The sequence below is a fragment of the Tympanuchus pallidicinctus genome, unplaced genomic scaffold (assembly GCF_026119805.1).
Source record: "Tympanuchus pallidicinctus isolate F22 unplaced genomic scaffold, pur_lepc_1.0 scaffold3, whole genome shotgun sequence".
NCBI classification, from domain to species: Eukaryota; Metazoa; Chordata; class Aves; order Galliformes; family Phasianidae; genus Tympanuchus; species Tympanuchus pallidicinctus.
In genome coordinates this window covers 14,092,320-14,107,619 of record NW_026294747.1, presented here as the reverse complement: position 1 = coordinate 14,107,619, position 15,300 = coordinate 14,092,320, and the positions used below count along the sequence as shown (strand labels likewise).

General features: G+C 36.9%; 1 protein-coding gene across 1 annotated transcript in view; it reads left to right on the top strand.

Annotated features, from left to right (window-relative positions):
* The window catches only part of MUC5AC (mucin 5AC, oligomeric mucus/gel-forming), a 51,362-nt gene extending 39,026 nt beyond the window's left edge, over nt 1–12,336 (top strand). Inside the window, exons 32-50 of the mRNA XM_052692775.1 lie at nt 193–272; nt 1,004–1,206; nt 1,648–1,822; nt 1,974–2,224; nt 2,527–2,710; nt 3,013–3,211; nt 4,178–4,356; nt 4,600–4,669; nt 4,968–5,068; nt 5,414–5,445; nt 5,748–5,925; nt 6,618–6,722; nt 6,903–6,937; nt 7,303–7,425; nt 7,537–7,635; nt 8,338–8,466; nt 9,275–9,332; nt 9,967–10,069; nt 10,937–12,336. Coding sequence (XP_052548735.1) covers nt 193–272; nt 1,004–1,206; nt 1,648–1,822; nt 1,974–2,224; nt 2,527–2,710; nt 3,013–3,211; nt 4,178–4,356; nt 4,600–4,669; nt 4,968–5,068; nt 5,414–5,445; nt 5,748–5,925; nt 6,618–6,722; nt 6,903–6,937; nt 7,303–7,425; nt 7,537–7,635; nt 8,338–8,466; nt 9,275–9,332; nt 9,967–10,069; nt 10,937–11,141 — 2,509 coding nt within the window. The 3' untranslated portion in view covers nt 11,142–12,336. The remainder of the gene's footprint in view (nt 1–192; nt 273–1,003; nt 1,207–1,647; nt 1,823–1,973; nt 2,225–2,526; nt 2,711–3,012; nt 3,212–4,177; nt 4,357–4,599; nt 4,670–4,967; nt 5,069–5,413; nt 5,446–5,747; nt 5,926–6,617; nt 6,723–6,902; nt 6,938–7,302; nt 7,426–7,536; nt 7,636–8,337; nt 8,467–9,274; nt 9,333–9,966; nt 10,070–10,936) is intronic.
* Nucleotides 12,337–15,300: the final 2,964 nt, after the last annotated feature.

Genomic DNA, 15,300 nt, shown 5'->3' with positions numbered 1-15,300 from the left:
CTACGGACTGGTGTGCAGGAACCAGGACCAGCAGGGCAGCTTTAAGATGTGCCTCAACTACAGGATCCGTGTCCTCTGCTGCCGGTCTAACCCCAACTGCGTATACACCATCACTCCTACCACCAGTCCCACCACCTCCATCTCCACAGGCACCTCCTCCCCTACGTCCTTCACCACTGTCCCATCTTCCACATTTTCCACCAGTTTCAGCACCAGTACTTCTATATCAACATCATGTTTCTGTAAAATTGGAAACAACATTTATTCACCTGGTGGGTCCTGGTAATTTTTTCAGTTTCAATATATCTTCTCATTTGTAGTATTTAAATTATTGTTCTTTGTATTTATTTTGACTTTTGTTGTTGTAATTTCAGCATTTGTTTCTTTCTGTTTTCTATTAATGTGACATACTGATGACTATTACACAGTCTTTCAGTATCTTTCTCCACTTCAGAGCTATTGTGGAAATCCCAGATATAAACGCCTGATCTTTAGTTTCGAGCAGTGTTTGTTAGTTATGATTAGGTACTGAATAGATATTCTGTGACTAATATCATAAATTAAACAACTGATACCCCATCAAATTTTTCATCACCACCTGATAAGGTCCTATGTCCTGACCCTTGGCAACAGCTGCATTTTTCCCCATTTCTTCCTATTTTCATGGTTCTGTATGATGTCATACAGCATTAAACATCCCTTTGCTTAGTTGGTACCAGCCTGTCTGGTTTTATCATTTCATAATTTCTTCTGCAACCCTGGTCTTCTCATTGGCAGGGCAGTGGAGAATGCTGAGGAATTATTAACTTAGTATAAGTACTGCTCAGCATCAACAGTATTTTCATCCTAAATCTGAAAGACTGAAACATAGCATTTTATTTTTAAAAAAAATTCTCTACCACACCAGTTTATACCAGGACACTTCAAAATGTAATGCGTTGATCAATTTTGAAGAATTTTCATTTTTTCTCTTTATTTGACTGTGTTTTTTCCCGTTTTTCAGGTGGACTGATTTACAGCACAATGGATAGTGATGGATGTAGATTTTATGCTAGGTGTAGTGAAAAATGTACAGTTGAACGCTACACTGGAGACTGTAATTTTACTACTCCATTAACCACTGCATCTCCTCAGACGCCTACCATAATAACAACACATCCAATTCTTCCTCCGGGTTGTGTTTCTGGTACTCACCCTCCCCTACAGGTACATAGATTCCATGTTATGATTTTTTAAATAACATCAGTGTTAGTTTTATACCAGAAAGGTGTAAGAAAGAAACAGTTGCCAATCTTATATATTTTGGTTGTCAGAATAACTCTTATTACCAGTCAATATATGGCATAAAATTTCTATGCATCTTTTTCCCTTTTTTTCCTTTTTTTTTTTTTTGTAAACTAAGAAAGAAAAGTACAATAATTTTTTGTTATCATTTTGCAGCTAGTTAAACATGCTTTTTAATGCACAGCATAGTATACGTAACAAACCTTCTCAATGAAATAAAAAAGCACGTTTTCTATTGCTTTTTGATTCTTCACTGAGCAGAAAAATCAAAGCTAGTATAGAGGGTTACATCTCATAACAATATTAGTAAAATTCATACCTGTCTGCAAATTTCTGTGACAGCAATTTTTGTTCATTTTGCAGCCTGGCCAGAGATTCAAATTATCCAACTGTACAGAACTCATCTGTGAGGGAAACAACAAAGTTATTGTAAACCAAACAGTATGTCCACCTATAAAGGAAATTACCTGTGCAAACAAATATCCAGCAGTATTGGTACCTGATGAAAATGGATGCTGTTACCACTATGAGTGTCAATGTAAGTGTAGATTAAGGACTTAAATTTTCAAAAATAAGCAAAAGTTTGCAAGAATATAAGGGAATTATGTTTTCCCAAGGTTGCATTTGAAACTGTAGTATGTTCTTCTATATTTACTTTCATGTTAACACAAATATTTTCTCTATGCCAGGTGTCTGCAGTGGATGGGGTGATCCTCATTATATTACTTTTGATGGAACCTACTATACTTTCCTTGAAAATTGCACTTATGTTCTGGTGAAACAGATTGTGCCTAAATATGACAACTTCCGTGTTCACATTGAGAATTACTACTGTGATTCAAAAGATGGACTTTCCTGTCCTAAATCCATTATTATTTTCTACAAATCTGCAACAGTGAAGCTGACCCGTGAACTCCTGAATGGTGTGATGACAAATGTGGTAAAATAAATTTATTTTTACTTCTCTGTTACTGAAAAAGAGAAATAAGGTCCACAGGCCTTACAGTTTCTCACTTGAAATACAGTTTGTTAGAATATCAGATTATAAAGGTGAGAATTGTATGTAGTTACAACAATATAAACAGGAGTTGGATATGATGCACAACAATACCAAGTTACGCATGATTACAAAGATTAGAAAATACATTATCATTTAATACATTAAAACAATCAGACAAAAGCAGAAGTTTATTCTGAAGTTGTGTTTTGTTTTGTTTTGTTTTTTTTAAACTCTGCGTTCAGATGTACTTCAACAATAAGATTGTCCAACCAGGCTTTCACAAAGATGGCATTTATTTCTCCACACTTGGAATCAATATGATTGTAGAAATACCAGAAATTGGCGCAACCATCACCTTCAGTGGGCTGATCTTTTCTGTGAAACTCCCATACAGCAAATTTGGCAACAATACTGAAGGACAATGTGGTAAGACAGATGTACTAATCATATTTTGCCCATCCTCCATAGCTATAGTTACCCACTTTGGCTATGCAAGATCATGATAGGCATATACATTTTGAAGTGTTTTCTGATGTCAGATTTGGGTTTTGGATTTTGACTGCTTTTTTCCTAAACTAAATTAAAACTCATACGACTGTAAAGAATCCTCGTGAAGTAGAGAATTTCATGAGCACATCACATCTAAACTTAGTATCAGCACACTAATGTACTGTGCATCACCGATGTGGCATATGAAGCTAACATACCTTGTCTCTGTTATCTTCCAGGAACATGTACAAATAACAAAAGAGATGAATGTCGCTTGCCAAGTGGTAAGATCATTTCTTCCTGTCCCCAAATGGCTCATCACTGGCTTGTTGGTAATGACACATCATGCACTGGAGTACCACCACCATCAATAGTAACCACACCTCCTGCAAGGCCACAGTGTCATGTTCCTGAACTCTGCAAGCTTATCATAAGCAAGTAAGAAAAAGAAACAAACAACCAAAATTGACTTGCTCTTTCTATACTGAAATGTTTCAGTATTTTATGAAATGGTATGAACTACAGTCCTATCATGGGATTATTGCTGAAAACATCAACCTAATATAAGGATATATACAATAAAAGGCCTTTGATAAAGAAACTGCTTTTCTTTAAGGACTTGCATCGCAAAGATAGCTGAGCAAGAATTAGAAAATGAAGGAGACAGCAAGCACTAAAGTCCATACACCCTGGATTGTTACCACATACATTTCTGTTATCTTTTTCCCTCCCTGCTTTCTAGGGTATGCTTACTCATTCTTAGTCACGCTATTAAAAGAAAGATGAAAATTTACATGTGAAGTGGTCCCTTAGTCCTGAAGGGAAATAATTTGGTTACCAACCAGAAAAACAGAACAGACAGAAATGTCTTAGCCAAAGTGCCTTCACTCTTTGCACATTTTATGTAAAACATGGAATTTAAAAAAAAAAAAGCAGCATCATCAAAGGCTGTTTTTTATACTTCTGTGAACTCTAGCAAAAGTTTTTTTTAGCTGTGTCATTCATACAGACCCTCATCTGCATGCTTGCTGTAATGTCTAATAAGTTGCAAGCTATTCTATCCGATTTTTCTGTTCCTTGAGTACTTACAGCATTCTTTTTCCATCTATCTGATGCAATTGCCTTCTTCAAGAAATTTCTAGTGTCAGACTGATAAAACACTGTGTACACTTACATAAATATTATACCCACAAGCCTCTTTAGAAAAGAATAGAGCTTCAATTTCCTAATCTTTCCATTCCTGAATCTATCTCCCACAGTAGTGGCCATTCATATGGTTAACTCTCTTTCTCATAATACATTCCTTTTGAAGCAGAGAGTAACACGCCATCAACTGGGAAAATGCCACGTGTGATCAGATTTTATATAATAACCAGTTTCTTCTGGTTTCTTTTCTGTCTGTAGAGTTTTTGCAGAATGCCATGACGTGATACCTCCAGAACCATTTTACAAAGGATGTGTTTTTGATGGATGTCGCATAACTGATGAATCCATGCAGTGTTCCAGTTTGGAGATATATGCTACAGAGTGTGCTGCAAGAGGTGTCTGCATTGACTGGAGAGGAAAGACAAACAATACGTGCCGTAAGTATTGCAGGACTCAAAAATGTACGAGTAAACCAGTAGTAGTTAGGATTTTATTGAGTAAGTATATGTTGCATCTTACACTTGACTATAGCATTTTACCTACAAAAATACAGAAATGTCCTTACTGTCAGAAACCCCTGATGTAGACAGTAAAGATAAAGTCACTTTTCTTTATATCTAGTAGATATATCACAATATCTACTATCAGTTTTTGATCATTTTTCATCTTTTGTCATACAGCATACAACTGTCCAGCAAACATGGTATACAAGCCATGTGAGTCCATTAATTCTGCTACCTGCAGCCAAAGGTATGGAAAGACCAAACAAATGTTTATCTTTTTTTTTCCTTCTGTTTCTAACTACTTTCCTTACAAAATATAACTATTTCATAATTAAATTTCATGAATTTTCATTGTTTATTCAAAATTCATAGATATCAGTCATTGCTATAAATATGTACTTCCAGTTCCATTCAGCAAAATGCAAATTCATTCGTCTCCCTTGTATCTGACACAACAACCTTCTTTACACACCTCTCTCCAGCTTCACTGGCAAAAACATGGCACTCAAAAACACATACATATATATATGTTCCTCTCACTCCAGCTTTGTTGACCGTCCTGGCTATGGAGTAACTGAAGGTTGTTTCTGTCCTGAAGGAAAGACACTCTTGAGTGAAGACAGCAACATTTGTGTCTCTGAATGCTGTAAGTACTCTATAACTACTTTGGGGAATGGAGATCTGGATTGTTAAAGAGGAGACCCGATTAACAATGGCAGGAGACTTGTAATCTTTTACATAGTCAGATCATGGGCAGATCAACTTTTTTAGGCTCCTTTAGTCTCTAAAAATATAATAATAAAAAACAATAGTTTTTCCCCATCTTCCTTACTTACATGAGACTAGGCAAAATGGAAGAAATCTATCATTTCATATGAACTAGTCTGGCTAGATTTATGTTCATGGTGTTTTTATTTCAAACTGCACAAACTTACTCCTTCTGTCAGTAGTCAGTGGTATAAATCCCCCTTTTTTTTTTTTTTTTTTTCAGCTTGTAGAGAGCCAAATGGAGTATTCAGATGGGTGAGTATCGCTATCAAAATTACATCAATGTAATTTATCAAATACAAGCAGCTGAAGCAAGAGGACATTTGTTGTTTGGTGTTTCACAAGAGCAAACCAACATCCTCAGAACCTTCAGTGGTCTCTAGCATCTTCTCCTAGTTTGTTTCACTTTAAGGGTTTCTTAACAAATCTAAAAATACTAGGACCACGAAAAGGTTGATGTAATTAGCTAGTTAGCAATAACTGTATTTATGAATAAAACATTTAGAAGTTAAAAAAAATTGTTTATTTTATTTATTTTTCATTTTCTTTTTGTATAGCCAGGAGAAAAATGGACAAAAAATTGCCAGGAATGTGTCTGTGACAGATCTACTCTCAGAGTGCATTGCACAAAATACGAATGTCCTCTGCCACAGCAAGTATCTTGTTCTGAACCAGGATACATGCCTGTTCAGACGCAGATACCAGAAGATCCATGCTGTACCAGGACTGAGTGCTGTAAGTACTGTCTCAGTTCTTTATTGTGAGTAATGTACTATACTTGTTTTGGGGATCTACAGCAGTAATTTCTCTTGTTTGTGTTTTTTTTTTTTAATATATAGTTTACATTGATCTTGTAACTTTTCTCCCTCATACAGCTTTTTAAAGCCTTGCTGCAAAGCATCTACTAGATTCTTGAAAAGAACAAATTTAAAGATGAATCAATTTTACACTCATAGACAAAGGAAAGTAGCTGTAAATTTGTAATTTAATGTTTGAAAGGAAAAAAAAAGAAAACCTGTAGCACTGCCACCACCTGAAACAACAATCAAAAGCTATTCAGTATCTCTTATTTTTCAAAGACCAGCATAAATATTTTATCTAATCTTAATACATCTCTTGAACTTTTAAGAATTGTTCAAAAGACCGTCTGAAACTCAGAGAGCCATCAGATTTTCTGATTATTTTATCTTCGGAAATCTGTCCTTTCAAGCAATCATTACTCTATTCTTTTCAGCCAATGCTTTGCTTTGCAAAGGTTAGAAAAGCTCTTTCACTTCAAAATTAGACGGGCAAATATACTGAAATAGCTATTAAACTAACTTGTTTTTACTTAAAACACTGTATTTGCCTCACTGGAAAACTTCTGAAGTTCATGCCAAACAAAATTTAAAAATTCATAATTTGCTGTCTTCTTTTACATTGCACAGACTGCAATACGAGCCTCTGCCCTGAGGTCACACAACAATGCTTAGAGGGACAGGAAGTAATTACAGTAACACAGCCTGGAAAATGCTGCCCTACCTTTGAATGCAGTAAGTGCCATGCAACTTTTTCAACATGCTAGTCAGAGCTATGAATACAAAATCCTTAAAAGAAAAAGATGTAATTAATCAACATTGTCACATTGGGCCAAAAAAGTAGGAGTTTCTTCACATACTTCAGCTTCTTAAATTTTATACCTTGGTGACACTATCTTTCTTCCTTCTTTCCAGGACATGGCTGTGTAGTCAATGAAACCTACTATGCGGTAAGTACACAGAGTAAGTCACTATAAAAATACAACTTCACATAGGTTCAAAATGAAACATTTTTGAGACTCCTATTATAGATGCCATTTTGCAAAAAGGACCAAGAGACTAATTGAGGTCAGCATATCAGCACCTTTTCTTATATGCAACAGTATTATCTGCTCACCTGTAACATTAGCATAATTTCCTTTCAAAATGAGAAGCAGCATGGACATAACCAACAATAGAAACTCTGCTTAAACAACCAATATTGAATTTAAGGATAGTTTAGCTGATAGATAGTTCAGCCTTGAATTGTCTGTTAGGTACATACTCACAGCAACTTGCTATTACTAATACCGATTTTTCTTCTGTCTTTCCCTAGCCTGGAACTGTGATTCCATCAGGCCCCTGTGAAAGCTGCAGCTGCTCCATATCCTCTTATTCAAGCCATCAGAAGTTTGCTGTCAAGTGCCAGCCTGTTACCTGTGACACCTATTGTCCAGTGGTGAGTGCTTATTTATGGTCAGTAATGCCTACCTTGCTCAGTTCAAACATCTGCCACTTAATCTCAGTGTCCTGGCTCAACAATATTCCCTCTCTGTTTCTTTCAAAATAGGGTTACAAGTATACAGAGGAACCTGGAAAGTGCTGTGGCACATGCAAGGCTGAAGCCTGCATAGTGGTCATGGAAGACAACACTACACACGTGCTTAAGGTAACTAGCCCTGCTGCAGCTCACCTTTGGTGAACTCTGTTTGCCTTTTAACTCTTTCCTTTCCTTGCCTCTATCACATTTACTTGCAGTGTCTTTTCACATATTACAATACTGCTTATACAGATGAGGAAGGACTGACTCACATAGCTTGAACAGAACCTTGAGCCATGAGGCTAACTGAAGCTTCTGGAAACAACTGTGATATTGAACAATGGCTTTCAGAGGTCTAAATAGAAAAATATGTGAAAGCAATGCCATCTTATTTGCCTTCAGCAAGAAAACATTGCACCAATTTTGCTCAGTTTTGTCTTTCTATGTATGGAGGCAGCTTCTGCACCGAATATTCAATCTCAAGTTAGCTGGGAGCTCAAGAACAGGATGCGTTGGTGAAAACACCTGGAATTCTGCCATGTACCTGAACAGGACTAGGGCACATCATAAATTCTGACAACAAAACCACTGAAACACAAGTCAGCCTTCACTTAAGCCATGCACACAAAAACCATGACCATAGCCACCTAAAATCACATCCTCTTCACTTGGTTAATGAAAAAGGTCAATGAGCAACTACCAGCTGCCATTCAAGGACATTATTCAGAATAAGCATACTGCAGTGCACAGCAATGATGAACACCAGTTGTGTGTTCTCACTTTCAGGCAAGATGCCTTTTATTCACCTTTATTTAATTTAACTACTTTCAGGTTGGAAAATTCTGGAGCCCACCTGGTAATAACTGTACAACTTACACATGTGAAAAATACAATGGCCAGTTCATTACAGTCATATCAAAGAAAAGCTGTCCCGCCTTCAACCCGGATCTCTGTGAACCTGTAAGTACTTGTCTACCAGCTCTCATGTTTGTTTGAAAAGATTGCAGTGATTAGCACCAGCGATAGCAAGATCATGGTATCCTAGAAAAATACCTACAAGGAGCATCACATGGGATGTAACTCCGATTTTATCCTCTCTGAAACTGTACCCCATCAAATTTCACTTTAAAAAAACAAATGAAAATTTAAAATGGCAATATATCCTCACTGAGGAAATAAGATAGCACAGGATACTAGGGAGAAGGGAAAAACATAATGCTTTGCATTCCTAAAAGTACCAGGTGTCTAGGAGCAAGAATATTACCAGAAAATAATGGGATTTTTATTCCTAAATTATTTAGGCTTATAATTCCATTTTTGGAAACCAATCATTAAGAGCAAAGGTGAAGGAAAACAAACTACTTCAGTTCACTTAATACACCTCAGGAAAGATAAAAACCAATCCCAGATATCTATACTGTCAGTAGTTCATTAACTGTTTTACACTGTCTGACATAACCCTTAATCTACACTGATTTTTGTACCTCAAAATATCCCAATGTGCACTGCAAGCTTTATTTCTGAATTTTTACTACTGAATTCCAACGATAACAAAGCAATTCCAGTCCCTTCAATGTACGCTTCCAAAGAAGTTTTATTAAGTACTGAAGTAGTAGTTACGTGCCTTTAATATTTAGATCTGCTTGAAATTAGATTCCATGCCAATACAAAGAACTTTCTGGCACCAGAGAACCCTACAAACCAAGTTTTTATCATGCATATATGAAACCTGAGTCATCTTTTTTTTTTTTTTTTTTTCCCACTCCAGGACAGCATCAGGCTATCAGATGATGGCTGCTGTAGTGTGTGCTCAATCCCACCATCAGGTAAGTGATAGTAATTTGGGGTAAAAGCACAATATGTGCCTTGTTAGCTGTATTAGTCCAACTTGCATGGCAGGAACAAGGACAGAAGAGGTGAAAAGCCCAAAATCTGGTACCAGTGTTTCCATACCACCTGGTCTGAAACAGAACATTTAGAACCACCAGGTGGTATAGAAACAGAACATTTAGGGTCTTTGAAAATACAGATATGGTGAACTTTCCCATCCTGTACTGTTCAATATTAGCCTTTTAGTGAAATAGAGGACTACACCTATTCTCCAACTTCTACAAACACATTCTCTTTAAGGATGAAAGTGAAGCTGGTCCTGGGAGATGGGTGTGCACTGAGCAGTTGCCATGGCACTGCTCTATATTTCTGCATCCTGCACCAATGCAGCATAAAGGGAATTTTCCACTCAATGTTAAGACAAGTAGCACAGCCTATCATTTAGCCATAAGCAATTAAAACAGAAACGCACTGTGACATAACTTCCTATTTCAGCTCCACGCATCTTAGTTTTCAGCTAAGGATTGTCTATCATATACAAGTATCTGTCTATATATGCATATATTTTAACCTATCTATCTATATATGCATATATTTTAACTATTCTCTCTTGGTTTGTGGCAACATCAGGTTGCAAGAAGCATAACACCACTACTGTCATCAAATACCAAGGATGTGTTTCTGCACCTGTTGAGATGACATACTGTGAAGGCAGCTGTGATGCTTACTCAAGGTAAGTGGTGTAAAAGATGACTGTAATCTCCAGTCTTCTATTTGTTATTATAACAGCAGAAAAAAACACATTGCTAGTGATTTTCTACAATGTCTAACATTCACCAAGCCATCAACTGTTCCCATTACATTAACCAGAATTTTTAACAGACATGGTGCTACATTAGCTTAATTATCTCAAAACTAACCAGATCTTAATAGACTATTAAGTGACTGGTCCCGAGTTTTGATCTTGCCTCTATAAAAGTGAGGTTATTTGTTTCATATCAGTCTCTCATTTTGGACTGGCTTGATTTGTTATCTGGATTAGTTTTTTTTCACTTTTCTTTTGTCTTAATGAATTACAGAATTATAGAATGGTTCGAGTTGAAAGAAACCTTTAAAATAATCCAGTTCCAAACCCCCTCCCATGAGAAGGGATGTCTTCCACTAGATCACTTCTACTTCCACTTTCTTTACAAGGAGAGTGGTTAGGCCCTTGAACGGGCCTCCCAGGGAGGTTGTGGATGCCCCGTCCTTGGACGTGTTCAAGGCCAGGTTGGACGGGGTCCTGGGCAACCTGGTCTAAATGTGTACGTTTGGTGGCCCTGCTAGGCAGGGGGGTTGGAACTACATGATCCTTGAGGTCCCTTCCAACCCGGGTGATTCTGTGATTCTGTGATTCTGTGATTCTAGATCAGAATCAAAAGCTAGGTTTACCCATTTTACAACGAAGAACAAATTCTGTGTCACCAAACCACTGGAAGAATGGTAATATTAAGACATATCTCCATACATAACTTCTACTTATATTTAGAAATGTGTGAGAGGGCAGCGATATTTCTCACATAATTTCTGAATCTCTCTCTTTTGTTGGTTTTGCAAACAGGTACTCTCAAGAAGCAAACATGATGGAACATAAATGCTCATGTTGCCAGGAAATCCAGACTAGTGTAAGAAAGGTGACTTTGACATGCAGTGATGGAACCTATCTTGATCACTCATACACCTATGTGGACCAATGCAGCTGTGTTGGTGCTGAGTGTGTTCCACAAGACATTGCCAACCAACAACAGCAAACAGGCAAAATATGAGATAAAGAAGAAAAAGGGAACGCAAGAAAAAGGGAACGTCTAAAATTAAAACTAAAGAGAAGCCAAATGAGTTGAACATAGATGAAAACACATCTGAAAGAAAGTGTCAAAAGCAGCTACAATTTTTTACGAACAGATTATATTTTCTGCATACAAGCTCAATACGTCTGTCTACACTATGTCAGCTTTCCTTACCATTGTGTCTCATACTGTTTTTCATGACTTTTCTTTACACCTTGAGAGGTACAGTATAAGATCATATACTGTATACAAAACATATACAAAATTTTCATATTTCTTGTTAGTTTGTCTTATGAGAAGTGCTAAACCATAAGATTTAGACCACACAAAGTCTTTTATTAGAATGACATTGTTTTCAAGGCTTTCCTTTCATGGCACAATATAAACTGCACTGGTAAAGAATAAATATTACTCTGCAGGAAATCAAGTTTTGCTGGTCATTACATTCGACAACTACTTGACATTATCTGAGATTTCCTTTGATACACTGAACTATTACGGAACATTTCAATTTCAGTTCACTGAGACAGATCAAAAGCTAAAGTCCAAGAAAAAGAAAACTGTACCTCTGTTGTACTTTCTGTTTTGCATTATGGAAAACTTAGATTGCAAAAAGCCAGATCTTCTCAAAGCTATAAAATTCAATGTTATAAACAATTTTTAGGGCATTTCCCTATCTATTCTCATGAGAAAGAAAAGAAAGAAAACAAAAGAAGAAAGAAGAAAGAGAGGGAGAAAGATACTAAAATGATAAGCTGCTGCATACTACTCTTTGTTTACATAACATCATCAGCATAGAAACTGTATGAAAATTTGGAATTTTTTTTTCCTTTGTGGTTAACTGTTTACAGAAGAAATATATATATATATATATATATATTGCCAATGGGGCATATGAAGGACTTTTGTAAACAAAAGTAATAATAATAATATTATATGTAAATTCTTTCCTAGAAAGCTTTTAAAAAGTTGTACTATTGCTATTTATTTTGTTTTTTTGGAGAACTGATTTATTGGGCCATTTCTTTCAGAATTAACATTACCCCATTTTTTAGTCTTAGTCATATTATCTGGGTGTGGTGTATTTTCTTCTTCCATTTTGTTTTGGAATATTATTTTATTTTTGTTCTTTATGAAAAAAAGTAATGATGATTAATAAATTGTAAGCATTTTACAGTATGTCTCCTCAGTCTTTTCTCTGAAACACTCCCTGCTGGCCCTATAAAATATTTGCTTCCCGCTCTACCACAGTTGTGTTTTAATAGCTCTACAGAATCACAGCATGGTTGAAGTGGGAAAGGACTTCTGGGTCCATCTAGTCCAACCCCCTGCTTGAGCAGGGACATCCAGAACTACGTCCACGTGGCTTTTGAAGATCTCCAAAGAAGGAGAAGTCACAACCTCTCGGGGCAATGTGTGCTTAGGCACTTGCACAGCACAGAAATATCTCCCACTAGAGGGAATCTCTTGTGTTCCAGTTTGTGCCCATTTCCTCTTGTTCTTGTTCTGGGCATCACTGAAAATAGCCTAGCTACATTTTCTTTGCAACTTCCATTCAGGTATTTATGGACATTGGTGAGATCCCTTTGAGCCTCATCTTCTCCAGGCTGAATAGTCACAACTCTCTCATCTTCTCCTCATAGGAGAGCTGCTCCAGGCCCTTCAGCATCTTGGTGGCCCTGTGTTGCACTATTTCAAGAATGTCCAGGTCTCTCCTGTAGCAGAGGGCTCAGAACTGGACATAACATTCAGTGTGGCCTCACCAAGGCAGAATTGAGGGATAACCTCTCTTGGCCTGTTGGCAATACGTTGCCTAATGCAGCTAAGAATATTAGCTGCCTTCAATAAAGGCACATTGCTGACTCATGTTCAACTTGGTACCTACATCCTTTACTTCAGAGCTGCTTTTCAGTTGGGTGGCTAGCTCCTGGTGCCTGGGGTTTTTCATCCCAAGGTGCAGCATTCTGAAAGTGTTCCAAGTATATCCCTTTTGATGCCATCAGTAAGTGAGATTTCAGTAAGCAACAACATTTTGGGTCCATATATACTTTATAAATCTACACGTTCTTTACCTGACTGACAAACTATTCAAAAACCCCTAAGCCAGTTAGTTTCATATCTTAATGCCTACAGAAACATACATAAATCTCAAACAAACCTGAAATTGCACTGTTGCAAATCAACAAATTCTAAGTTACCATGCAGCTTTACTTTGAACTAGCTACCACAGATTTGAGTGTAGTTTGTATATTGACAATTTTTTACACAGTTCACAAATGACTAAATGACTTCCTGGGCCAGTAGGGGCAATAGTAAATAAATAAATAAATAATAATAATAATAATGAGCTTTGCAGTTTGGACAACTCAGTAACAGTTGTTTCTGACTTGTAACATTTGGGTAACAATATAGGCTTCCTGCAGATGCAGATGCCTGATAAGGCTGCTTTTCTCATCTTTTAAAGAACAGGATCAACTTATATACCTCCCAGTCAGAAGTGAGCATTTATTTGTCCCAGAGGATCACTGGTAACTTCTTACCTCCTGCTGGCAAAAATCTGCCTTAAGTCCTTCCAGCTTTCTACTGACAAATTGTCACTTCACTTTCTGCTTTTTGGCTTTTCAGAAAACTTCCTCTTCCCAGTTCTTGGACTTTTCTGCTTCACAGTGAGGCTCAGCTGGTTTACTGCACATACTCCTCCTTTCCTCTAAATCCATTAAGCTTCCCCATGCAGCACTACTCAAGAATTTGTGACCAATTTGGTGAGTGACAAATTCTCTGAACTTTCCTCCCAGGTAAACCGGGAAATTATTTTTCTCCTGCTCATTCTGCAGAAGGGAAAAGCGAATGTCCATCTAGTATAAAAATTTTAAAAATAGAAAAAGAAGCAAAGGAAGGGACAGACCCTGGTCCTGGCATGAAGAAGCAACGAGGCAAGGATACAAGGAGAGGAACCCTAAGCAAAAGTAAACCATGGAGGCATGCAGAATCTGTTCTAGTGTGGCTGAGGACACACTAGAATCCCTGCCCTGAAGAAAGAAGGAACAATCTCACATATACAGTTCCAGTGGTGAGAAAGATAAAATGGGGACTATCAACTAAGGAGAAGGAGAACAGAGGTCACAATATGCTTTGTGCACGAAAGAGGAACTAGAAGGACTTACAGGAGCTCCCAGATCAGCATTAAACGATACATAGAGTAGACGAAAAATTAGGTGCCACTAGTATTATAGGCTCCCTAAATTTTCCTTTGCATAAGAGCTATCTTTGTTCAGGGATACTACTGACACAGATTGGGTAATAGCTCCAAAGTAAATAAATAACTCCTTTCTAAAAACTGGGATGAATGAGATCAGTTGCTTTCTCATAAATAAATATTAAAGTCAATAAAAAATTAGGCGATTGGCTTAGTAGCCCTTTGCTGACACAGGTCAGAATAATGTGCAGTTCACAGTGATCTACCTTACTGTGAACAATAATATGCATTATACAAACACTAACACTAGAGGGCTCTAGGCTCACAATTTACAAAGACTAAGGGAAGAAGTGCTCATTCCACAGGGTTTCTTTGAATGCACTTTGAAGTAAGCAAGGTAACAACTATTGCCTTGGTTTCCAGTCATTATGATAAACTTTGCTCTTTATTATTTCATGAATCGATGGGCATTCATTCTAAACAACATACCAAGACTTATTTGTCGCTTTTTTTTTTTTTTTTTCTTACCTGGTCATCTTTGGAATACAAACAAATCACAAAGAAACCATTAACTTTGCACAAAACTTTTTCACAAAAAACATTCAAAGGCTTTGGGTCTAAGCTCAGTATTGTCTGTCCAAGGTTCTTCCTTGGACATTCATACTTTTGCCCCATTCGGGACTTTTGTAGCTTAACTATTGCACGACCAGATTATTTTCTTCTCCCTTTTCTATGCACCATTTAAAAATTCAGCAGTATAAATTACTAATCACTAAGAATGACTTTTCAGTTATATTTTGTAATGATGAATAATGTATCTGCTCAGATTTACCACCTTGGAGTCCCACCTGAAATAATTTATTTGAGTGTTAAAGCACATGACAACCAGCTTGTGAGCAATATAGTAGCTATGAAAAGACTTAGGTCTCTTTATTACCTGCC